This window comes from Crinia signifera, chromosome 2, assembly GCF_055691185.1.
Source record: "Crinia signifera chromosome 2, ASM5569118v1, whole genome shotgun sequence".
In the NCBI taxonomy this organism is placed as follows: Eukaryota; Metazoa; Chordata; class Amphibia; order Anura; family Myobatrachidae; genus Crinia; species Crinia signifera.
This window is the reverse complement of record NC_139218.1, coordinates 280,485,309-280,510,739: the sequence shown is the minus strand read 5'-3', so window position 1 is coordinate 280,510,739 and position 25,431 is coordinate 280,485,309. Positions and strand designations below refer to the sequence as shown.

At 40.5% G+C, this 25,431-nt stretch overlaps 1 protein-coding gene across 1 annotated transcript in view; it reads left to right on the top strand.

Moving 5' to 3' along the window:
• TUBGCP3 (tubulin gamma complex component 3) overlaps positions 1 to 25,431 on the top strand; it is a 161,076-nt gene that overhangs the window by 99,424 nt on the left and 36,221 nt on the right. Inside the window, exons 14-16 of the mRNA XM_083168687.1 lie at positions 2,434 to 2,623; positions 5,526 to 5,661; positions 10,080 to 10,148. Coding sequence (XP_083024813.1) covers positions 2,434 to 2,623; positions 5,526 to 5,661; positions 10,080 to 10,148 — 395 coding nt within the window. The remainder of the gene's footprint in view (positions 1 to 2,433; positions 2,624 to 5,525; positions 5,662 to 10,079; positions 10,149 to 25,431) is intronic.

Genomic DNA, 25,431 nt, shown 5'->3' with positions numbered 1-25,431 from the left:
TATATATATATATATATATATATATATATATATATATATGAGATAGATAGCAAAGGAATTCAGGGGCAGATTAATTAATCTTGGAGAAGAGATAAACTGGAGAAAAGGTAAAAGGAGATAAAGCACCAGCCAATCAGCTGTGTTTGAAAAAGACAGTTGGGAGTTGATTGGCTGGTGCTTTATCTCCTTTTACCTTTTCTCCGCTTTATCTCCAGTTTAACTCTTCTCCAAGCTTAATAAATCTGCCCCTAAGTGCGCAAAAAAACCTTTATAGACCACTGAATAATGTGATCCTCCACACAGGCAGGGGTTAATAGTCCCGTTCAACCGTCTTTGAATGCACTGAGGGTAAATTGAATTTCATCAGTTGTGCAACTGTGATGGGCTATACGAGAGGAACTTGACCAACGCCAGACCAGCCCTCTGACAAAGTATGTGACTACAAAACGCATTGGGGCGTGGCCTGGCGTTGCAGTCTACCCGTCTATCTTTCTGACGTGTCTGGGAGGTAAACGTCCACGAGTGTAACTGCTCCATCTGAGTTACTGTGTCTGAGACACAAGTGTACATGCTGTTTGTCCTGCGGAGGTTTAAACCGCCCAGTGTGGTACGTCATTTTAGATCTGTGTATACGGAGAATATATTTTTAGAGAATTAAAATATTTTTTCTTATTGCACTATGGAGCGCTTATTCATTTCCCTAGAATATATATGTGTGTGTGTGTGTGTGTGTGTGTGTATATATATATATATGTATTTATGTGTATATATATGTGTGTGTGTGTGTGTGTGTGTGTGTGTATATATATATATATATATATATATATATATATATATATATATATATATATATATATATATATATATATATATATATATATATATATATATATATATATAGACTGTTTATTTTAGCGCCAGATGTTGTAGAGCGATTATGTAATTACTTTTCTTTCCCGCTTTGCTAGAAACCTCTATGGCAGTGGTTCCCAAACTGTGCGCCTAGGCTCCCTGGGGTGCCTCGGGTTGGTCGTCCAGGACCAATTCAAATAATTTATAATCAATTATTTCTGGACAAAACCATTGCTGGTGGCTGCCAATCATAATATGTGTACAATCAGAACCAAATCCTGCCCTTTACCACATAACTGAACCTAAGAAGCACATATAAACACAATCTACTTAATTTGATATATACTTTTTGGGGCCTAGGGGTGCCGTGGAGAAATTCTGAAACTAGGGTGCCGTGATTACAAAAAGATTGAGAACCCCTGCTCTATGGGTTAGATCCCTATATGGACAAAGTTAATGTGTCTGGGTGTGTACTCTATTAAATGTCTAGAAACCCTTTCATGCAGTGGTTCCCAAACTTTTTTGAATCACGGCACCCCTAGAGCATCAAAATATTTTCAAGGCACCCCTAGGCCAAATGCTTATTATTGAGAAATTCAGAAAAAAATATTAAATAAGTGCATTGTGGTTACATGTCACAGTTATCTGGTGAGGGACAGGATTTGCTTCTGTTTGTCCACATATATTATGATTGGCAGCCAAAAGCACTGGTTTTGCCTGGTTTATTGACAATAAATAATATGAATTGATCTTGGTCCACCAACCCAAGGCACCCCTGCAAGTGTCCTGAGGCACCCCAGGGTGCCTAGGCACAGTTTGGGAACCACTGCTTTGTGTTCATTGTTAACACTATAATGCACAGTAATTGTCCTCATATACAGTACACTAGCTGCTCTGACAGTATGCACGGTCAAGATTTAATGATAAAGCATCAAGGTGCATACGCATTACTTTTTTTTGACCAGTGTAGTTTATTTTGGCCCTTCTGAATGATTTGTCAATATGTTGGTCAGCATGTATGCTACGAAGGACTATGCGCAGTCCCACTGCTTCTTCATTAAGGTTGGTTGTTGACTGTGCAGGCAGGTACATTTTGGATTTCTTTTTCAAAAACCTATAGTCTAGAAAGATTGTTCCTCATATAATTCAGTGTGTATCCACATTATCATTCATCCAGGACATTGGGGAAGTTCAAAGGAAATTGCTCGTCAATATCTTTCAGTGCATACATCGTCTAGTGTGTATGTAGCTTTATTTTCAAAACCATGAGGGTTTTTTTTTATTTTTCATAGTTTTCAGTTATAATTGTAAGGTTTGAAATTGATATTATCGAAGGGTTTGTTGGCAGATTTTAGAAAGACAATGGAATTTTACTTTGTGTATTAACTAACAAACGTTTAAATTAATTTATAAAAAGCTTTGAAGAAACAGGTTATAAGTATACAATATATTCTGGTATTTAAATTTAATATCCTGCAATTTTTTTAAGCACAGAGCTTGGTATACAAACATTTTGTATGCTTGTACTGTATATGCCATCAAGTTGTTTTACACTTACTTAACATTTGTCTTTCATTTCAGCTGCAGACTTATTTACAGATCTGGAAAATGCATTCCAGAGTAAAATTGATGCTGCATATTTTGAGACTAGCAAATACCTGCTGGATGTCCTTAACAAGAATTACAATTTGCTTGAGCACTTACAAGCTATGAGACGCTATCTTCTTCTCGGTCAGGGGGATTTTATACGCCATCTAATGGACTTGTTAAAGTAAGACATACAAGTACTCAGTCTCTCCCGTTTTTTGTTTTTGACGCTGGTTTTATTTTCTATAGTGGGAGCACACTACAGCAATAGAGGGAACTCCGTAAGACTTAATTTATTTTAAAAAAAGTGGTTTGTAAAATTCATAAATACTATGGTGATCATTTTCAGATTTTAAACTACTTTGCAGGCATATATAAAAAAAATATGTATGTGTTTTGGACACTGGCTTCCATTGGGCTTGTGATAATGCTAATTAGATCCTGGAGGACTGAAAACTTGTGGTATGAGAACTGGAATGAATTGCTGGACTTCGCCAGGATAGAGTGGATCCTATATAATACTGGGCACTTATCCTATGATTTTTGGCACTTCAGTATATACCTCCACTTTTTTTTTCCATCAATAGATTTTTATTAAAGTTTAATTCCATTTTCACGGTAGATATTCGGTTGCCCCATTTTAGTGGCTAGAAGCAGACCTGCACACTAATTATATTTATTTTCTCTTCTAATTTGAAAGAGAATCAATTATATAAGAGAGGACCCCTGATTTTAAATGACATATGGGGGGTGCTGTACCCAACAGTCATAAACTGAACATTTTATGTAGAGCGAAAAAGGGACTGTTCTATGGGACGCACACTAATGCAAATTTAATAAAACTTAACTTTTAATGAAATTATTATCAAATTCCCTTTTAATATGTCGAGGGAAATAACAGTGAAATAAAGAAGTTAAAATCGCGGACACAAACAAAACATACACACATATATAAGGCTCGAATTGAATAAAGAGGTGTATTAAAACCACAGTGACGTATTATTGAGAGATATAATGTCAATTATCGCAAGACCTCTGCAGAACTACAGTTGTATGATATAGCCTTTATTGGCTTATATGTTTTATGGTATTTTAATTTGGTAGATTTGAAAAAATTATTACAACAGACAACTGTCCAATCATTGGATGAATACTGTGCTTGAACCCACACACTGAGGTATTTTACCGGTATAGCATAAATTTTATCTTTGTTGGAGTTCCAATTTTCCCTCCTCACTCGAAGGGGCTCAGTCTCCCACTTGTTCTGGGAGGCTGGGCAGCTTGTCAGCTCTCAAGTGTATGGTAAGTATTGGTAAGTGTTGGATATAATCCAATAATACTTTGCTGCCACCTAGTGGTTAGCACATAACACACATCTCCATACTTGCAGTATACTATTCAAATGAATTGCTCAGTAAAATATTCTGGGCAAATGATCTGATTGGTGCAGACTGTTTGCTCATATGCTGCTACCTATCGGTCTCCTCAAATTACCTGCACCCTAATGGGTATGCAAAAAAAATTAGTAACAATACAGAAAAAGAAAAGGGGAGAGATGGGGCGGAGTCATACCTCCACTTTTCATACGTCTCAGAAAAGATGACATTAATGACACTACAAAATGTTATCTTTCTTTCAACACTTCTAACTAATAAAATATTACATTGCAATATTTAGTAGAGTGATCTTGAATTTTTTTTATATATATATTTTTTTAATATGCCTGTTAAAGATATACAGGATATTTACGTAAAATTAGTTATAAAATGCTGCTCAGATAATTGTCGATGACCATATTATCTCCAGTATACTGTAGCTACTTGAAAAGGGAATTTTGGGTGTTTAGAGCTATTAACATTCTAATACTATACAGTTCCACACATCTGCATCCAAAAAATAAAAGATGACTTCTGGCAAATAAACCCTGAATACTGTATAGTAAAAAGATTGGCAATAGTATGAGCAGAATACTTTTTAAACCTACGTAAAATTTAAAGTACTGCACTTTTGCTTGAAAATATACAGTATTTGTAATGAATTGGAACTGCATAAATTGCAGTGTGAAATAATAATTGCTTTGATATATTACCAGATTTATCTTTATTCACTATATGTTGACGTAATATAAAGTACAATAATCTATGATTTGTCAGAAGATCTTCATAAAATGGATTTAAAATAATTATTTTGTTTAAACCTGTGGTTCCCATGTATCCCTAAAAGGTCATGTTTTTTGTGGATTTCTTTAATTGGACAAACCGTGTATTGCTGGATCAGTAATTATACCACCTGCTGTTCAAGTCCTAAACCATGGGTCTTCAAACTGTGGCCCTCCAGATGTTGTGAAACTACATGTTCCAACATGCATTGCCACATTTTTCCTATAAGAGCATGCCAAAACTGTCAGGGCATGCTGGGACATGTAGTTCCACAACATCTGGAGGGCCACAGTTTGAAGACCCATGTCCTAAACCATGATCTGTTTGGGAGTATTTGAGGAGTGGAGCTGAGATCCACTTGTCTAAACGAGACTAGCACATTAAAGCCCCGTACACACGGGGGAGATATATTGCTCAGCTATATATTGCTAGCAATATATGACTGAGCAATATATTGCTCGGTTTCTCCTTTTCATCAGCGACCAGAGATGGTCGCTGATGAAAGGGAAACTCTGCTGGCGGTGCCACAGAGGTACTCAGCTGGTCGCAGGAGCAAGCTCCTGCAGCCAACGATTAGAATAGGGCTGAAAACGGGAGCGCGCACCTGTCGATTTATCGCCGGGGCACACTCCCATCACTGGCCTGCGACCATATTTCCAGCGATTTCATCCCCTATCGCCCCCGTGTGTACTCAGCTTTACAGAATCTGATTGTTGAGGATGTTGCAACACTTTTTTTTACTTTACCTGTGAAATGTTGACCCCATTTTGCATAGCATACTATACTTTAAGGGACACAGCACAGCTTGCATTTCTATGAGACTAAAATAATTTTATAGAATTCTGATATACAACTTTAGAAAAGAAATATTACTTTAATTAAATTGAACACCTCTAAAATATTGATTTAATTTATCTGATGTTTTAGACCAGAACTTGTCCGTCCAGCAACTACGTTGTACCAACACAATCTTACTGGGATTCTTGAGACTGCTGTGAGAGCAACAAATGCTCAGTTTGACAATCCTGAGATTCTCAAACGTTTGGATGTCCGACTTTTAGAGGTGAAAAACTTGTTTGAAATATTTATACTCCATACAAATGATAGATTTGGTAATATCCAATAGCTTTTTACACTAGGATTTTTGTTTGGACATCGAACTTCTGTAGCTATAATTGGTCATGAACAAATGTTCAGTTTATTTATATTCAGTTGTAAATAAAGTTTTATATGCACCAACAATAGTTCAACCTTCTGTCTAAGCATCTTGCATTTTTGCAGCTCACATTGAGCCTGATTCAGCAAAAATATTTTCTCTCTTCTGGGCAAAACCAGGTGTACTGTGGTTCCGGTTGGTATTCTACAGTGTTTAGATACAATAAGTCAGTTGGTCTACCCCAAAAGGTCGACATGCAATATGTCGACAGGATCAAACTGTAAAGGTCAGCCTGAGATTTGTTAATTTTTTTTTTACTGGCTTGTTCTTACTTTACTGTCCATGTTGCCATAGAGGGAGATTATAATAGTGTACCGAGCATAGTGAGTAATGTGTGGGTATGCATTACACTAATTGACAGTTGTTGACTTTGACATCAGAAAATGAAAAACTAATGTCCAGTCTCTCAATGTCTAACTTTCATGTCAACATTTTGACCTTGTAGAATTGTTGACTGTGTCTATCTAGACACAGATTACTTTCAGATCATTAAGCCACATCTGATCCTTTCACACTAAACTGGGATTCTACTTATACACAAGGTGACCCAGTGTCGTCGTCCCCCCTATTATCCGAGTTGAATTGCCAAATTGGTTGGCCCAAGTTATTGAGTTTGGTGCTTTCACACTTCGGCCCAAACGGGTTATAAATGCGATCTGATAGGGTATTTAGATTGGGTTGGGTTCAAATTGAAATCTAATTTCCAGTGTAATATTAAAGCATTTCAGTATTTACCCTGCACATGAGCAAAATAACTCGCCCACATCTAACTTTCACATGTTCTCTGCAAATGTTACATTTGTCCCACCTGCAGTGCATATGGTTTTGCCATTAGTGAAATATTTTGCTTTTGCTATCCATGCTGAATCAGTCACTTTGTTCATTATCTGTAGCTGGATTTCATTGAATTTATAAACACTAGTATAAAAAAAATATCACTGGTATTCTGCCACTTCTATTTTTTTTCTAAACTTTCAGAAAATTATTTATTTATTAAATGAACTGAAACAGGATGTTTCTTCCTGTTTTTTTGTGGCATAATTGGTTGTATGTCATGCAGAATACCCATATATTAAATGTAATTTTCTTCTATTTCTCGGTGTGAAAATGCACTTGACTAATACCTAGGCAATTGCATACAAATGCCTACATCCTAAAACATTTATAGTGTTTAATTCAGCAGTACATCCCTTACCAATATAAAGTAATAAACAAACATACTTAGAATTGGCATCCAAAGTGCTGCTATACGGAGCACATAATAACCTCAATTTTCTTTTGATGATTCAAATGGGGCCATTTACGAGAAATAAGACATTTATTTTTTTGCATTCATCTGGCCTGTAAAATCAAAATTAAGAATCAAGGCCTCCTTTTTTTTTTCAATAAGTCTCTTGTTATTGAGAGTGCCTGCAAGCTAATAACTGAAGCGAGCCATCCATAAAATGGAGACTGAATTATGTCACAAGACCAGTCCGTTTCCCCACTGTGTCTCTAGTACATATTGTTTATGCTGAGTTTTTGTCATATAATATTTTGTTTGTATTTGAAAATGTAATGTCTACCATCTAATTGGCCACTCCAGTTTAGAGCTCTTAATACCATTCTTTTAATCCTCTTTTGGTAGAATTAATAGATTTTTATTTTTGTATATGACAAAACCTGCACTTTATGAAAGCTTTGCCTTTATATTTTCAATAACTTTTTTTAGCCTGCTATTTTAATAACTTTACATATTAATGTCACCATGGGATATTCTGCAAATGTTTGTGCAAATGGAAAATAAATAGGTTTCTTTACTTGGACAATAAAGCATTTCATGTATTTGTACTCAGCAATATTTACAATATACTAAATGAAAGCCATTTTGGTTCATGCTACATATGTAGCCATCTGTCTGTAGCCATCTGTCCTACCTATGGCGGTTACCTCAACAGACTAGGCGTGTTGTAGCGTGGTACTAGCGCTCGTTGCCGTGAAGGATAGGTGGTGTCTGTAGTCACTGATGTGATCTTTGGCAGTGGGCAAAAACTGTAGGCTGGATGTTGTGAAAAGTGAAAAAGTGACCGGTTTAATTTGTTGACCTTTAGTAACCTGTCCCATGAAGAGAGATGTTTAAATCAGGGGGACTTGTGGCTGGGAGTTCTGAGAATGTGGATCTCTTGCTTCTGAGCTGTGGTGTGGGCTGTGGTGTTGATACCTCAGATGCAAGGGAGATGTGTCCGAATAAATCAATGTGCGGGTGCCGGGGGCTGCAGTGCTATAGTTACACCCCGCCGCAATCCCCCGCAGTCTTTACCTGTCTTCAGTACACGCTGGTCCAGGCTCCCTTCTTCCGCCCCCATTTAGCAGACAGTTGTATGAAACTGAGGGGTGGGGCGGGCGGCGGTTGGTGCGGCGGGGTTGGCGGGGTGGGCGCCCTCCCTTTAACAGCGGGGGGGGGGGCACCCATATCCTAGTTACGCCACTGCACCAGATGACTCTCTTGAAAATAACTAATGTGCATGCGTGAGGTCTCCGTTGAAATTATTTCATTACAGACCTCACCTAGCATCCTTTCCAATGAAATACAGTACAGTAATTTTTATTCAAAGAAATACTTTTGCCATAATTACTGTACAACACTGTATTTACAAAATGGAAGAGTGGGCTAAGCTCCGCATACATATACCCACCAAGTCCCTGGGGCTGAATGAGTGTCTGCGTAGCATAATTACTGTACAACGTGATGGAGGGCCCCCCATAAATAAAATAATTTTGTGTACATTGTGACAAACACAGAGCATTACCCTGACTGTAGCCCTGAGCACTATTGGCATTTACCGGATGTCTAATTGATAGCTGTTTTTTTTGGGTTAGTTATAATCAGCAATGATTAACATACCTGTACACATCTAGAGCAAATTCGTAATATACCTTTTTATAAATTATTAGTAACTGTTGGCTTGTATTCTGCTGAAATTAGTTTTCGTGCCAATTTTCCGATCTGCCTAGGTGGTGTTTTTTTTTGCACTCCAAATTGTGTGCACAAGTAAAGTGGGAGCAAAGTCTAAATATAGTATACAAATGTTATAGTACAAATCTAAAACACAACAGTGGAATTCTTTTTTGAAAAACCTAGTTGCTGACTGGGATCCAGTCCCCAGGCACTGCACATGCTGTGGGGTTAACTGCTAGGCCATTAGGGATACTGTAAGCCTGTCATCTCATTCACACCTGATGCAGGAACCTTCTATTAGGTGGCTGGTAAATGCTGATGGCGATCAGGGCTATGCTCATGGTTTGTCACAATGTACACAATATGATTTTATGAAAAATGTGTATTTAATGTAAGATGCTGCTTGGTAGTGGTCGGCTCCCTCATGACTGATAGTATTGGCCCCCCACCATGTTGTACAGTAATTATGCTACATAGTGGCTTTTTCAGCCCCAGGAACTTGGTGGGGAAATGTATGCTGCGAGCCCACTTTTACGAAGCTAAACTGTGCATGCATTTCCTCACCAAGTCCCCTGGGATGAATGAGTGTGTATGTTGCCTAGTTACTGTAAAACACAGAAGTGGATTCAGTCTATCAGCCACAAGGGGGGCCACCCTTATGGAGCTACAATAGGCTCTGCTTCCACTTTACCTGTGTACAGTATGTAAAGGTGGACAGTAAATGGCAATGGAGCTTCACATATCCATCTGCGTCACTGTACTGTAGTTTTCATTATTGGAACAGTCACCGCTCAGCAGTGTAATTACATGCTTTTGCCATAGTACCCCATAACGGGACATTTCTCATGGCCTGACAATGAATCCAGGATGGCAGAAAAACCGGATAGATGAGCGTGGCTACATCTGTATATTGAAAGTAGCCCTCTCCTTAGCTGTTGTTTTTTTTTATTTTTTGCCCTCCCAAGTCACAAAATCCAAGCATAGATGCTTGAGTTTTGTCATATCCGAGTAGGCAACATCCTAACTATTTACTAATGTGCATGTAGACCTTGAAGTTGCAAGGCGATTACTTGCTTCTCTTTAATGTTCACTTTTAATTTTATATACAGATGGAGCGCCCATGGTTCTTGGCCGGGCATCGCCAGTATACTTGTGCTGGCTCCATCTGTAGTTGCTGAAACAGAATTTTTATTTTTGTGCAATACAAGATAGTTTTGTATGATTTTGTATGATCTTGTATGACTTTTTTTAACTAGTTTTGAAATATTGGTGGAAATTTTGTTTAACCTTGAATAATTAATTTATTTTCTTTCTTTTTTTCTTTAAGGTATCCCCTGGAGATATTGGCTGGGATGTTTTTAGTTTAGATTATCATGTTGATGGACCAATCGCTACAGTAAGTTTTCTTGTTAAAATATTTGTCATATTAATTACATTACTATAACCGCAGTATGATTTTAGAGAACTGATCGTTTTAACTTTAACATTTAACTCCGTTCTGGGGAAACTGTTGGCCTGGTTTGATTATTTTTTTTTTTTTCCTAAGCTTAAAAGGACTTGAGTATTGCATGTCCCAATTACATGCCCTTTTTTTCCTCTTTGAATAGGTTTCAGTGATGTAAAAATTGTTATTTCTTCTAAAAGCTAATGGTATTTGTATACATTTAAATAAATTTTCTCTTGCAACAAATCTGGGGGACAATGGTCTATGGGAATGAAGGTTGGTTTGGAGCTACAATGATGGTAGAGGCAACACCTTGACTATGGACAGTGAAACATTCTGTTGTAGATGCTGCAAGATGTGCTTATTACTAGTGAAAGCATCTCTAAAAGAAGTTAAAGTATTTGAGTATTATTATTATATTTTTGCCTCTACTGTTCTGTGTAATTTTTGAGTTGCTCAGGAGTTATTAGCTGTGTCTAGCATTTTGTCTGCCTTGCTTCCACTGTACATTGCCTGGTCACATGGGGACTAGGGCAGGCAAACCAATCACACCATTTAAAAAGCACTACGCTGTGGTGATGTTTATTTGCCTGGCGGCCACTGTAATCGTAAATTGTCTTGTGTATTAGCATTATCCTACTCCCAGGACTCTTGGAAATTCCTCTTCAGAAGAGTAGGAGGGTAAACTTGTGGAGATTAACATTGTCCCGAAATTTGAGGACCTAGAGTCAACCCCAGTCTCTAGACTTTTGCTTTTCGCGGATTACTTCACAGGTATACGCGTCCCCTCGCGGGGCTCGCCACACTTTATAAAATCAACTCCACTCCGACATGGATAGTGGGGGTATGAAAAGGTCGGTCGGACGCATACCGCGTCCCCTCGCAGGGCTCGCTGCGCTCGCCACGCTTCGGGGTGGCGTGGATAGTGGAATTAACAAGGTCGACAGCTGTTACGTCGATTAGTCATTGTGAACAGGTTTAAGAGTGCACCCCTAGATCCAACTAAATTCAGACTCTTTAGCATCTAAATTTAGATGCCTCCTTCTTAGTGGTTTCCAGGGAGTCTAGATTTAGACGCTTTAGCATCTAAATTTTAGCGTGTGCAGGGAGTCTGGATTTAGACGTCTAGTTTAGTGTCTAGTTTAGAAGCCCCGTATGTTAGCGGTGTGCCGGGTGTTCAGTTTACATGCCCCCGTTGTCAGCGGTGTGCAGGACTGTCTATTTCACTGTGGAACTACAAGTACCACAGTGACCTGTCAGCGCTGGGCAGTGCGCACTGCTGCTGCCAAGCGCTACGCTGATAACGTAGATTACATATGTAAAGCAGCGCTGCGCTGAGAACAGCTAGAGCGGCACGCGCACAGTTAAACGCAGAGTCTGGCAAGCTGCCAAGTTTCACAAGCTGTGCACACAGTGGCGCCATCTTAACATCTAATCAGGTCTCCTGTTGAGAACATTCTGTGGTACTTGTTTCCTAGCACGGCGCCCCTGATTTTGATTGTATTAGATCTTATACAATCGCATCGCATGCAATATAGCGGCATGCGATCATATACGATTTTTTATTGTACAAGCACCCTGATGGGTCCTTACAATGTTAAATGGCCCCCCATAGTCAACGCCACCCCGAAGCGCGGCGAGCCCAGCGGTACGCATCCTCCGACCTTTTCATACCCCCACTATCCACTTTGGTGTGGAGTTGATTTTAGATAGTGTTGCGAGCGCAGCGAGCCACCGAGACCGAAGAGTGGCGAGGGGACACGGATTACTTTACTTGTATTGCGCGTCCCCTCGCGGGGCTAGCCACACTTCGGGCTCGGTTGCTCCCTGCGCTCGCCACACTATCTAAAATCAACTCCACGCTGACGTGGATAGGGGGGGTATGAAAAGGTCGGAGGACGGGTTGGCTTTGATCGTGGAGGTGGCGTTGACTATGGGGGGGCCATTTAACATTTTAAGGACCCATCAGGGTGCTTGTAAAATAAAAAATCGTATCGTATGGCATGCAATGCGATATTTTATTGTACAACATCGCATCACATCCCATTGTATACCTTATTTAGTGTTATGGTATACGATGTGATGGGCGCCGTTCTAGGAAACAAGTACCCATTCTGTCAGTTAATGCTCCAGTGGTGCATTTAGCTAAGCTTATATATTGTTAGGATGTCTCGCGTCCTATCTTTATAGGCTTCAAAGATGTCATTTGGATTTTCTTAGATCAACGTGAATAGCTCGAGATATGTCATTTTGGGCGACAAACTCCTTGAGGCCATTCACAGTCATTTTTACCCAGGAATTCCCTACTTGAACTGACAAAACACCTTTTGTGGTGCAGCTAACTTTGGCCCATAACTGATGCCAATAATGGCCTGGATACCGAGAGAAAATACTTTCCTTCCAGTGATTGCCACTTAACAGAGGTGTGTGTTTGTTTTTTTGATCCTCTTGGGGTTGATTGGCTACTACCAGTCGATCTGCCACAAACTGTCTTTTCCATTGCATGGTTATGGATACTACATGCAGGTTTTATAGTGCCAGCAGGGTCAAGACTCTGCAGACTCCTACTCCTTAAGGGGGGATCTGTGTCCCCGTCCCCCCCGTCCCCCCCCCCAGTCTGGTCGTAAGGGTGATGGAAATAATGCCAGGTTGTTTTTTTCTGATTGCATCATTACTCCAGTTCCTCCACTGCTAAAAAAAAAATTTCTTCCCTGTTCCTGGTTCACATGCCAAACTAAACAATCTTAAATCTTTCCGCCTGGAACACCAGACGGTAGGTAGATCATTTTTGTTGGGAACCTTTTTATATTCAAATGTTTTTTATTTTTCAAAAGATAACATAGTAATGTAAGAATCGTACAATGTTAAATCTATTTGTAACAAAATAAACAAAAGTATATAGTAGATTGACTTGAGTCTCATGTCTGTTTTGTATTCTTTCATATCTACACATGGGTGTGCAATTTGGTATAGGTGTACATAAAATATCATAAGCGAGACCCTATATATAGGCATAACTTTGGGGGTGGGGGGGGGGAGAAGAGGGGCAAGGAGAGAGGGGGGTGAGGAAAGGAGGAGGTATACAAGTTTTGGAGAAGAGACGTTTCATTCACTCAATCTTCTGTCATAAGGCTGATGCCCCATGATCCGCTCCGCTTCGGACTTCAGTATTTCAAATCTATGCTCTCTTAAATGTCTACTACTTGGGAGGAGGGTAAAGGACTACTATATCTCCAGAGGCAGCCCAGGTCAGGGCAGATTATTCTGACATTGCTGTCGGGACTGAAGTTAAACTGTCAAATTTTATGCTGGGTCAAGGGATCCCTTTTTTTTTGGTTATAATATTGCACAGTGTTTTCTATGACATGCTAAAGGGTGAGAGAAGCTTTTGTCTGTGAGTCGAGAGAGTTGATAAACGATTCTCATTTCAGCTTGTATTTTTTGCTGGTTAAATTTGTGTTAAGTTGGACTGATCTTTTGTCAGAGTACCAGTTGTATTAATTTTAGTTTTAGCTCTGTAATTGTGGGTGAGGTGGGAGATATCCAGTGTATTAGAATCCGTTTTTTTGCTATGGTGAGGTAGGTTGTGAGAAAGGTTAAGTTTTTTTAGAAAGATGGGTGAAACTTCCAGGAAGCAAAGTACAGGCATAGACATGCTAAAGGGTCAATGATGAAGTTAGTATGGAGTATTTTGTTAAGGAAGTTAATAGCCTTGCTCCAGAACTTTAGTATTTTAGGACATGTCCAAAAACAATGGAAATACTTTTCGTTCGACATCCTGCATTTTTTGCACTCCCCAGTGGCCTCCAGGGCCATGTGTTTGCTCTGGGCTGGTGCTATATATATTCGGTGAAGTGTTTTGAAGTGTACTTCTTGCAGGTATGGAGAATTTAGAATCTTCATTGCTTGAGTATATCCTTGGAGGAGATCTTTGAATGAATATGTCCCTGGTATATCTTTCAACCAGGCTGCCCCAATTTGTTGGAGGTGCCTGGTTGGTGTATATACATGACGTTTTGTAATCTTGTGTGTGTATTTTGTCAAAGAAACATATTAGGGGGTCTGGATTGTCTCTTGATATTATGTCCGAGATCAATGGGTTGGTATAGTGCCTGGTCTGTAGATACATGAAGAAGTGTTTTTTATGTAGATCGTATCTAGTCTGCAGGTAATGGAATGAAAAGATAGTGCCGCCAGGGTCGAACATCTTTGTGGCTAAGTCAAGTCCTTTTCGTTTCCAAATAGCATATGCTGGGTTTGTCAGTGATGGAGGGAAGTTTGGATTACCCCAGATGGGAATGAAGGGGGTGACTTTAGGGCTTCTGTTCAGTTTTTTGTTAACCTGGATCCACACATGTGTGACAGAATAGTATTTGATTAAGAATGGAAGAAGGGATACTTTTAACGTGTGTGGGTGTGTAGGAGAGCACTGGGAGAGAAGGGGTGAAATACTGCCTTGTCTAGGGTGTAGTCAGAGTAGTTGGAGTGTTCTCCGAGCCAGTCTGCAATATATCTAAAATGCAATGACCGTGCGTATGCTATAAAATCAGGAAATCCTAGTCCTCCTCTATAGGCAGGGTTTTGCAATTTAGGTAAGGCCATCCTGGGTCTCTTCCCATTCCATAAGAAGCGGGACATGATCTTGTTTAAAGATAAGAGATCTTGTTTTAGTATATTGCAGGGTAGCATCTGAAGGGCATAAAATATTTTTGGGAATATCACGTTTTTCAGAACCGCTGCTCTGCCTAGTAGTGATAAAGGCAGTTAAGTCCATCACTCTAATTGAGTTTGTATTTTTATTTTAAGAGGTGGGATATTTGTTTTATATATGAGTTTGGGGTTAGTTGTTACAAGGATACCGAGGTATTTTATATGCGTAGTTTGAATATGAAATTGAGAGATTATAGGGTGCTTTATGAGTGATGGCGGGATAGGTGTGATGGGCAGGATTTCGGTCTTATTTACATTGATTTTGTAGCCAGAGAAGATACTGAAGGATCGGATTATTTTCATTATGATTGGGATTGATTGCAGGGGTTTTGTGACCAATAGGATCATGTCGTCGGCAAAAAGAGCAATCTTTAGCTCAGTGTTATTGATAGAGATGCCAGTAAATTCAGGATTGGTCCTAAGGGCTATCGCCAGTGGCTCTAGTGTTATAGCGAACAGGAGAGGAGAGAGGGGACATCCCTGTCTTGTGCCTCTTTGGATGGGGAAGGGAGCGGAGAGGAAGCCATTACATGCAATTTGGGAGGTTGGGTTTTAATACATTTTTAATAAAGTTTTAATTTAACAAAGGTTTCTGAATACCAAATCTGGTCATGGTGTGGTAGAGGGTGGGGCCAAAGGACTAGGTCGAAGGCTTTTTCAGCATTGATGGCCAGTAATAGTGCTTGTGTATCCGTGTTTCTATCTTTGTGGAGGGATTGAGTCGCTGCTCGGATTTTCCTGACGTTACATATTGAATATCTGCCCTTGATGAATCCGGTCTGGTCTTGGTGTATGATTTTTGGGAGTAATGGATTGAGCCTATCTGCCAATATTTTTGTCAGGATGTTGTAGTCCTTGTTAAGGAGGGATATGGGCCTGTATAAACCTGGGTTATCTGGGTCCCTGACCGGTTTGGGAAGTACCTTAATTATGGCGTTATTAAAATAGTGTGGGAGGGTTCCATTTACCAGAATCGAGTTGAAGACTGAAACTAAGGTAGTCCCTGTTCTTTCAGGAAACATGCGATAGAAGTCACCCGAGAATCCGTCCGGGCCTGGGGCTTTAGAACACTTAAGTGATTTTATGACTAAGGACTTCATCTAGGGTGATGGGAGATATCAAGGATTGTACTGCATCGTCTGGAATGGTTGGAAACGTGAGGTTATCCCATTGTACTGTCGGTTCTGAGGTTGGGTTATTTTCAATTTAGCTAGGCAAGGGTAAATTGGGGGTTGAGTTGGGCGCAGCATATATTGAGGCATAAAAATCTGTCATAACCTGGGTAATTTGTGAGTTGGACATCGTGTGGGATCCGTCTGGTTTGACTAGGGGGTGTATGAGCATTGGGTGTCTGTCTGATCGAATGATAGTAGAGAGCAATTTTCCTGTTTTATTTCCGAAAGTGTGGAATCTATAATTTGAAATGAACTGAAGTTTATTCGATGAGGATTGGAGAGAATTGTCTAGTAGTACTTTGGCTTGCTGGTACGCGTTTCTATTTAATGGAGTGGGGTTTTGGGTGTACTTGGCGTAAGCCTCCGTGAGGGATGATTGTAAAGAGATGTATTCTTGGGACATCCGCCTTTTAAGGCGTTGTTCGTAGGTAATTATTGAACCCCTCAGGAACGCTTTGGCTGACATCCAGTAAATGGAAGGATCAGTGGCTAGGTGTTCGCAGTGGTGTAAGTGGAACTCATCCCAAGCAGTGGTAATGTGAGTTTGAAAAGGAACGGAGTTAAATAATTGGGCTGGGAATCTCCATGATTTATAGTTGGATTTTTCCCTGGATGTTGTAATGGTGCATTGAACTAGAGCGTGGTCAGATAGGCAGATAGTTTGTATCTGGGATTCTTGTAGGTTGGGGAATAGGGAAGAGGAGACTAGGATGTAATCTATACGTGAGTGAGTGTGGTGGGCAGCTGAGAGGCATGTGTATTCACGGTTTGTTGGGTGTGTTGCTCTCCATATGTCATTTAACTTTAAGGACTTCGCTATGTACGGTATGCCTATTTTTGATGGGTGCCTGGGTTTAGTCTAGGTGGATGATCTATCTAGAGTAGGGTGTGCGGTTAAATTGAAATCGCCACATAGTATGATGTTGGTGTCTATCAGTGGTGTGAGAGTTCTGATTAAGTTTATGAAGAATGATTTGGAGTAGACATTGGGGGCATAAATTGAGCATATAGTGTATGGGTTGTTTGCTATGCTGGCGGAGATTACAAGGTACCTGCCTTCTGGGTCTACTGTTGTATTAGTCACTGTTATAGGTAGGGATTTAGAACAAAGGATAACAACTCTTCTAGCTTTGCTATTGTAGGGGGCTGAGGCTAAAACCTTCCATTTTAGCATTTGTAATTTGACTATTTCTGAGGGTATTAAATGTGTTTCTTGTAAGCATACAATATCTAAGGACTGCCTCTGGAGATACAACAGTACCTTGCGGCGTTTAGCTGGCAAATGAAATCCTCCCACATTGAAGGATCCAATTTTCAGGTCAGTCACGAGAGTCGTTGATCGCGATGTTGAGTCGAGCACGTGGGATCTGGGGAACCATAGGTTTTCGTCTCCATCTAGTTACAGAATCACAAAAAGGGAAAAGGAGGGAGGGAGAGGATACATACGAGACAGGGGAAACATGACAGACATACAAGTAAAAACATGTAGGTGCATGTATAACATGCCAGGCATATGGCCTAAACAAATGGACAACCGCAAAAAGAACAGTAAAAAAGGTATAGGTGTTAATAACTTCTAGAAGAGAAGAACAATTTTCATGTCTATTCCGTATCATGACGAGCAGGGCCGCCCGTCCATTCATCAAAAGTCCAGAGACTAATCTAAAAAGTGGTCTAACCAAAACGGACAAAATGAATATTTCTAATAGTCAGGGTATTCCTAACTCCGTGAAACAGCATAACAAACAATGTTTAAGTGAGTCGGTATTAAACCGGTGCGCATGGAGGTATTGCCACACTTAGGGTTGAGATATCTTGCACAGAGTGCTTCATGTAGGTTGGCTTCAGGTTAGGGGGTACTTGTGGAGTATCACGGCTCCCATCGTATGCCATCGTATGCCATATGTAGTGGCATACGATGGCATACGATGCGATACGATTTATACAGATTTTTGAGCATTTTTGTTCAAAAATCGTATGCGATCGCATCGGATGCCATACGATGGCATGCGATGCGATGGCACCCTATTACGATTTTTGAGCATTTTTGCTCAAAAATCGTATGCGATCGCATCGGATGCCATACGATGGCATGCGATGCGATGGCACCCGATTTTGCACTGAAATGCATCAGAATGCATTGAAATGTGTATTAAACTAGTGAAATGCCCCCAAATGGCATTTTTCATAGTGCACCACCCCCACTATCAACGTCAACCCGAAGCGTGGCGAGCGCAGCGGTACGCGTCCTACGACCTTTTCATACCCCCACTATCCACGTCGGCGTGGAGTTGAGAATAGAATAGTGTGGCGAGCGCAGCGAGCCACCGAGCCCGAAGCGTGGCGAGCGCACACGGATACCTGTGAAGCCCGCGAGGGGATGCGTATAGCTGTGAAGGTATCCGCGGGGCTCGCTGTGCTCGCCACGCTTCGGGCTCGCCACACTATTCTATTCTCAACTCCACGCCGACGTGGATAGTGGGGGTATGAAAAGGTCGTAGGACGCGTACCGCCGCCCCTCGCGGGCTCGCTGTGCTCGCCACGCTTCGGGTTGACGTTGATAGTGGGGGTGGTGCACTATGAAAAATGGCATTTGGGGCATTTCACTAGTTTAATACACATTTCAATGCATTCTGATGCATTTCAGTGCAAAATCGGGTGCGATCGCATCGCATGCGATTTGATGCGATGCGATTTTTAGCATACGATCTGCATACGATGCAGGTCGTGGGAGCCGTGATACTCCACAAGTACCGGTTAGGGTTCCTGGTGGGTCCAAGATATCAGCAGAATTAGAAGGGAATCTTTCTCGTAGGAAGGCTGCAGCATCTTCTGGACAGGAAAAGTCAAAGTGAGAGTCCTCTAGGAATATGCGGAGGCGGGCTGGGTACATGAGGGCGAACTTATGACCATCTGCCACTAAGCGGGAACACACAGGTGAAATTTATCTTCTTTGCTTTGATAGCTCCACGGAGAAATCTTGGAATATTCTTATTCTTTTCTCCTCCCATTGGAGATCTGGTATTTTGCGCGATGCTTTCCAGATGGCAACTTTATGTAGGTAATTCATGCATCTAAACAGGACTGCTCTGGGTCTGACAGGGGGGCCGACTCTGTGTATGCGCTCAATGACAATATCTTTACACTCAGGTTGAATTTTGAGGATCTGGGGCAGGGTTAATGCAGCAAAGTCTGCTAATGCTGGCCCTTTAAGAGTCTCAGGTAAACCAACAATCCTGATATTATTACGTCTGGAGCGATTTTCTGCGTCATCCAGACGATTCCATAGCTGGAAATTCTCCTTTTGTAATTTAATCATATCTTTTTGCAGCACATGAACATCATGGTTTAGGGCGCCAATGCGATTCTCAGAGTCAGTTACTCTGGTGGTCAGGTGAATAATCTGCTGGGTAATCTCCGCCACTGCACCGGCCAGTATGGATGGCATTGTGGCTTTTATTGCCTCCACAATGTCCCCATAGGTGGCCGGTGCCTCAGGGTTTTTATGTACATTTAATGAGGTAGTTTCTGCGCCGTGTAGTGTGTTCAGCTTTGATGCCGGTGACGGGGGTGCCGAGTCTGGATCCGGCGCCATGTTGGATTCTGCCCGTCTTTTCTCCGGCCACTGCTGCTGCTTCAGGGGGGCGCCCTGGGACAGTGACTTGTCCATCTGGCTTGCGGGCGTCTCTGGGCAGGTTCTGGGTGGTTTTGCGGGTGGTTGGAGCTGATGGGAGAGCTCCGGTGAGCGGGTATGTGGACGGCGGCACGGAGCTGTAAAGATCAGCGTGTGCTCGCCATGGTCCCGTAAGCGGAAGTCCTTGTTGGGAACCTTTTATCAGTGATTCACAACTGGGAGGCCAGCACATTTTTGCCTTTGAAACCTAGTAAAAGGTGTATATAGCCATTTTTTGTTGCTAAAAAATGTAAAATTTTCAAAGTGTGCTCCAGAATTGACTTCTAGTCCTTTCTCTTCACACTCTTATGAGGATCTTCCCGCTTACAGATGTAGCGATAGCATGGATAGCATGACCAATGTGTGTGCACTACATTCGCTTCTATGGCAGCTGTTGGCTGGGACTTGTTGCAGCCCAGTGAATAGTGTGGCATGCTGCAATGCTTATGCCTGTGCATATGCATTGTGGTATTAAAGAGGCTAGCAACATCTGTACCACAAACTCTACATCTTGTAATTTGAACAGAAAGGGGTTTATACCTCTTGGTTTCGCCTCTCTACATGGCCTGCCTTCAGTTAGCTTTAAAGGCTGACCTATAGCTCTGTCCTTTTGAAGGTCCGGTCTATTTATGATCAGTGACATTTGCCCTTCTAGTGGTTAGTACCCTTTTACAAATCATCTTGCATACTCCACCACCTTTTGCCCACTGGTAGCACTTGGATTTTAATCTAGTCCTCATTTTAATCCTTTACATTCAGTTGATCTTCAGTTCATTTCTTGGAATTCTTTTGGCTTCTATCTGAGCTCGATGAGTGTCCAAATTAAAGGTTCATACTTTGCTAGGCATCCTTTTTTCATCTTTTACAGCAAGAGAGCGTTTCTCTGTATAGTTCTAAATTTCTGGATGACAGATCATTTTTTTAAAAATGTGTTTTACTTCTGCAACTTTATGAAACCAGTATTTACAATGGCTGAGCTCTGTGGATTTCTTTGGGCAAGACTACTCTCCACCACAGGTAATCTCTGCTTGTTCCTTACCCCAACATAATTATGGTTATGCGGCTTAAGTGGTCCATTGCGCACTTTATCCACTGGATCATTATTCTAGCCTATTATAGTTCCGGCAACATAACACTAGGACAGTGGCAACCTCTTGTGCCTACATGTTTGCTCTCTATTATGTCTTTGCCTCTGGCAATGCCCACTAGGGCCATAAAGTTCTCTGGTCAGCCAACCTGGGCATTCCCTCCCCTGTGGGCAACTGTTGAACGCCCCATGGTCCAGTATACCCCAGCCTTGCGGCAGGAGAAAATAGGATTTTTGGTAATTTACCTTTGAATCCTTTGCTGTACATAGGTTGCGGTTGCATTTCCCCTCTCGTGCTCAGTCATGCAAGGTTTTGGTTTATTTCGCTGCTGGTGTGTTTAATGTTCTGACCAGTTCACTTGGTTACTGCTACTCTTTCCTGTACTCAAAAAAGTGCTGGCAATTTGGGGTTTCAGGGGAAGGAACTCAAATGCTAAAGTTTACAGTAGTTTAAAGTGCCGTGCCAAGCGGGTTAGCCTTGCCTTGGGCTGGGCAGCCTTACACTTTCATTTTTGCATAACTTCTCAAAAACTGAAAGTGGGTCTGAATCTAGGCCAAGATACATTCTCAAACAGAAGCTTGACCAATAAATTGGTTGGTCAATTCATGGCCTGACTTTACCATTTCTTTGAGCCGATTTAAAACACTTTCAAGTGAAACAATACCAATTGCATGGTTTTCAAGGTTCAATGAGTACACATTAGAAGATTCATGCTCTTTGATGTGGCCACTGAAATATACAATTTGCAGTATCATTTAATGTGTATGCACTCTATTGTTTGTCAGGGAGAACAGCCAGTTCAAAGGAAATCTTTGTTTGTGGTGTCACGTAATGTGTACCCAGTTTAAGACCAATTTCCCAAAGCCTTACAACCCAACTTATGGAGCCTGAGCGCTCCATACTCTGTTCTGGTGTTCTATTGTTAAAATACACTGTTCTCTATATGTTCTATTTGCTTTGAACTGAATTTGGAGTATTGCTCACCAAGATATGTACTGAGATATGTAAAAAAGAAGAAAAAGGAAGACTTTGTGGTGAATTCTTATTTTATTATTTTGTTATTTTTAAAGGCTCCAATAAATGTGTTTGTTATCCTAATACATAAATTTTAACTTCCCATAAAAGTGTTTTTTTTTCTGAAATAATAAAGGTTTCATGTAGGAATTATTTATAATGTTAAAATAAAAATAGAGGTGAAAAAAGTTAAATAAATTGTGATAAAAACAGTTTGTCTACTGTAACGGTGGGGTGTGGAGATTATTATAAATTATTTTTGTGGCTGATTTTGCCTTTAATTTTAATATTTATCTATTTAGGTGTTGGTTCTAACTATTCTACTAGGAAGTCAGTTTAGGTAATACTACCACAAGATAGATTTGTATGAGGCTTTCAGCAGACCTCAATATGTTACATATGTTATTAAATGTTACATTGTCAGGAAGAAAAAATTTAGAGTATCAAAGTAAATGCTAGAGTATCAGAATATTTTTCACAGCACCCCTAGGCCAATACTTTGTTACAGAGAATTTCAGAAGAAAATATTAAATGAACATCGTTGCTTGTAGGGTCAGTTATGTGTTGAGGGACAGGATTCACTTCAGTGTTTTGTGCATATTTTATAATTGGAAGCCACAAGCACTAATTTTGCATATTACATTGACCATAAATAATTTGAATCAGTTCTGGACCACCAACCCAAGGCACCCCTGTAAGTACTCCGAGGCACCCCAGCGAGCTGCAGCACACATTTTGGGAACCACTGCTAATGAGCCATGTTTTGCTTTGGGTTTTTCCGTATCTGTTGAAGCACTGAATATTAAAAAATGAATAACTCATTCCTAACAAATAGATATTACAGACTATATCGACAGTGGAGACATTGAATATATTGTGACGCTGACTGAGTGGATATAAGAAAAACCACCATAAATTAAGGTGAATGACATTCAGATAGAATTGGGGATTATTTTCTCTGTATGGACGTGGACTAGCGGTCCCGCGGTTGTAGACAGATACAGATTAAGGGGGGTATTCAATGTCAGGGGCACGGCTGTCGAGCAAGCATGACAGCCGTGTCCCTGTCCCGTTCTTGCTTTGCTCGACTTGAGCTCGACGGTCGGGATTCAATGTCCCGGCCACCGAGTGGCGAGAAAGGGGCGTGGCTGCTATTTGAGGGAGGAAATAGACAAGTTCCGGCCGGGAGTTCGCCTATTTCCGGCTTTTCTCGGCAGAACTAGCCTGACAGCTTGTGATGTTGGGCTCGTTCTGCCGAGAACCCCTGTTCAATGCTGTCGGGGAAGACGGCATTGAATAGGGCCCCGCAGCCATCTCCCCCGTCGGGAGATGGCTGCAGGTGCACGCCAAACCTTGAATACCCCCCTAAGTCTCCAAACAGTAGTTGCAATATCTCTACATTTAATGGTCATGAAAAGCACTTACCCCCCTTGGTTGTAGAAGGATAAGAACCGGCACACGGGTGGATGGTGAAGAAAAGTTGATTTATTGTACAAACATGATTGCACACAATTAATGGTCAAAATATCTTGACGTACACGATTTATAACCATCTGATTTGTCATTAAAAATAATATATTATACAGATGAACATGATTGACTTGCAGAGATACTACTAATAACAGCCAATACTCTGCAAATATATTGCAGACATCCAATATCTTTCTCATTGTCAATCGCTTTAATATTCAGTGCTTTAACAGATAGGGAAAAGCCCAAAGCAAAACATGGCTCTATAGCATTTACTTTGATACTGTAATTTTTTTCTTCCTGACAATGTAACCTTCAATAACAATTTGAGGTATTAAGGAATAAATTACATTCACTTCTGAAAGCCACATACAAATCTTTCTTGTAGTAGTATTAACTAAACTGACTTGCTAGTAGAATAATCAAAACAAACACACAAATAGATTAAGATTAACATAAAGCAAAATCAGCCACAAAAATCATTTTATAATCTCCATACCACGGTTTTACAGTACACAAACTGTTTTTAATCACAATTGCTTTAATTTTTTCACACCATTCTACATCATTGCTTTTATTTTAACATTATAAATCCTACATGAAACATTGTTTCAGACAAAACACTTTTAATGGAAATAAAATAAAAGTAACATTTTAATTAATAGGATAAAAAACCTTTAGTGGAGCCTTTAAAAATAACAAAATAATAAAATGGGAGTAGTCTGGGAGCGCCATTCCCAACACACATTCAAGAGGGGACTATTCTAATAATGGAATAATAAATGTCAATACCTGAGACTAATTGTCTCCTCCAATATACATGTATTTTTTTTATTTTATTTTTTTAAAATCTGTATGATGAATGACTACTCTGGTTATGTTATAACTTATTGTAATTATCTCATATAAACCATATAAAACTTTTTTTACATAGCTTTTATTGATCTACTTTTACAGCTAAAATGCAAATGATCTCACACAGCTGCTTTCCTCTTCATATTGTTAGCTTTTTAATGTTTTGGTTTTTCTTCTACTGAGCTGTGTAGGACATGAACACATGCCAAGTTTGGTCTTAGAATGCAATAATACTAATTTTGCAAGCACATTCTTAATAAATGTAAAACGGGTAATATGACCACATAGGGCAATTTTTTTTAGTACAGCCAACCTTCATATTGTATGTTTACTCTTGTAAATGTATCCCCAATTTTTGTGAATGGTTTGGGCATTTATCTAATGCTTTTAGTAAGCCTCACACCACTTCCATTCATGCCCACCCTCATCTTGCTGCCTCGTTAGCTAGTATTAGCACAATGCATTCCTTATGGAAACAACTGTGCGTGGGCATACCATCCACCACAAATGAAAATAGAATAGCCACTAATTGAAAGTGGAAGCATCTGTATGTACATATTATTGCTTCATTGTTCTTGTATCCATGGATTTTTTTTTTGTAACACAGAAAATTATAATATAGTCATTACAAAATTAAGTGATAAGAAATTGTGGCTCCTCTTTCTCTCCTGAAGACAGGGTATATAGCCTCACTGCCCCCCCTTCATCGTCCTCTTTTGGAATGTCTCCCGATAGTAGGCACTGTGGAACAGCGTAGGTTTAATTTGTTTGTTTGGTTTACCTCTATTTGTGTGGTGTGTGTGTGTGTGTGTGTGTGTGTGTGTGTGTGTGTGTGTGTGTGTGTGGAGGGAGGGGGGGTGGGGAGAATCAGCGCTGCCAGGGGAGTCCTACCATGGCTGCTGGGGAATGTTTCCGTGGGAGTGTACCATGAAGAGAAGTTTTCCCTTTGAAGTGATGCACTTGAGAGGAACAGCTGGTGCTGCTGCTAATGACCGGCATAGCAACAGTCGGAATGCTCTGAATGCAGATGGTAGGCTGAGGCTTAGTCATCCTGAAGTTTGTGCAGCATTGAGGAGTTCTGCATGGACAGTGCCTGCAGTATGGAAGTGCCTCCCACACACAGCTGACCATGCCCCAGTGAGGTAAGCTTAGTTTTATGGGGCATTAGTGGATTTTAGTTATAGTTTAGTTAGTTATAGGCTGCGGTTTATTTTAGTGTGCCTGCTTCATTGGAGCCTAAGGCAAAGACC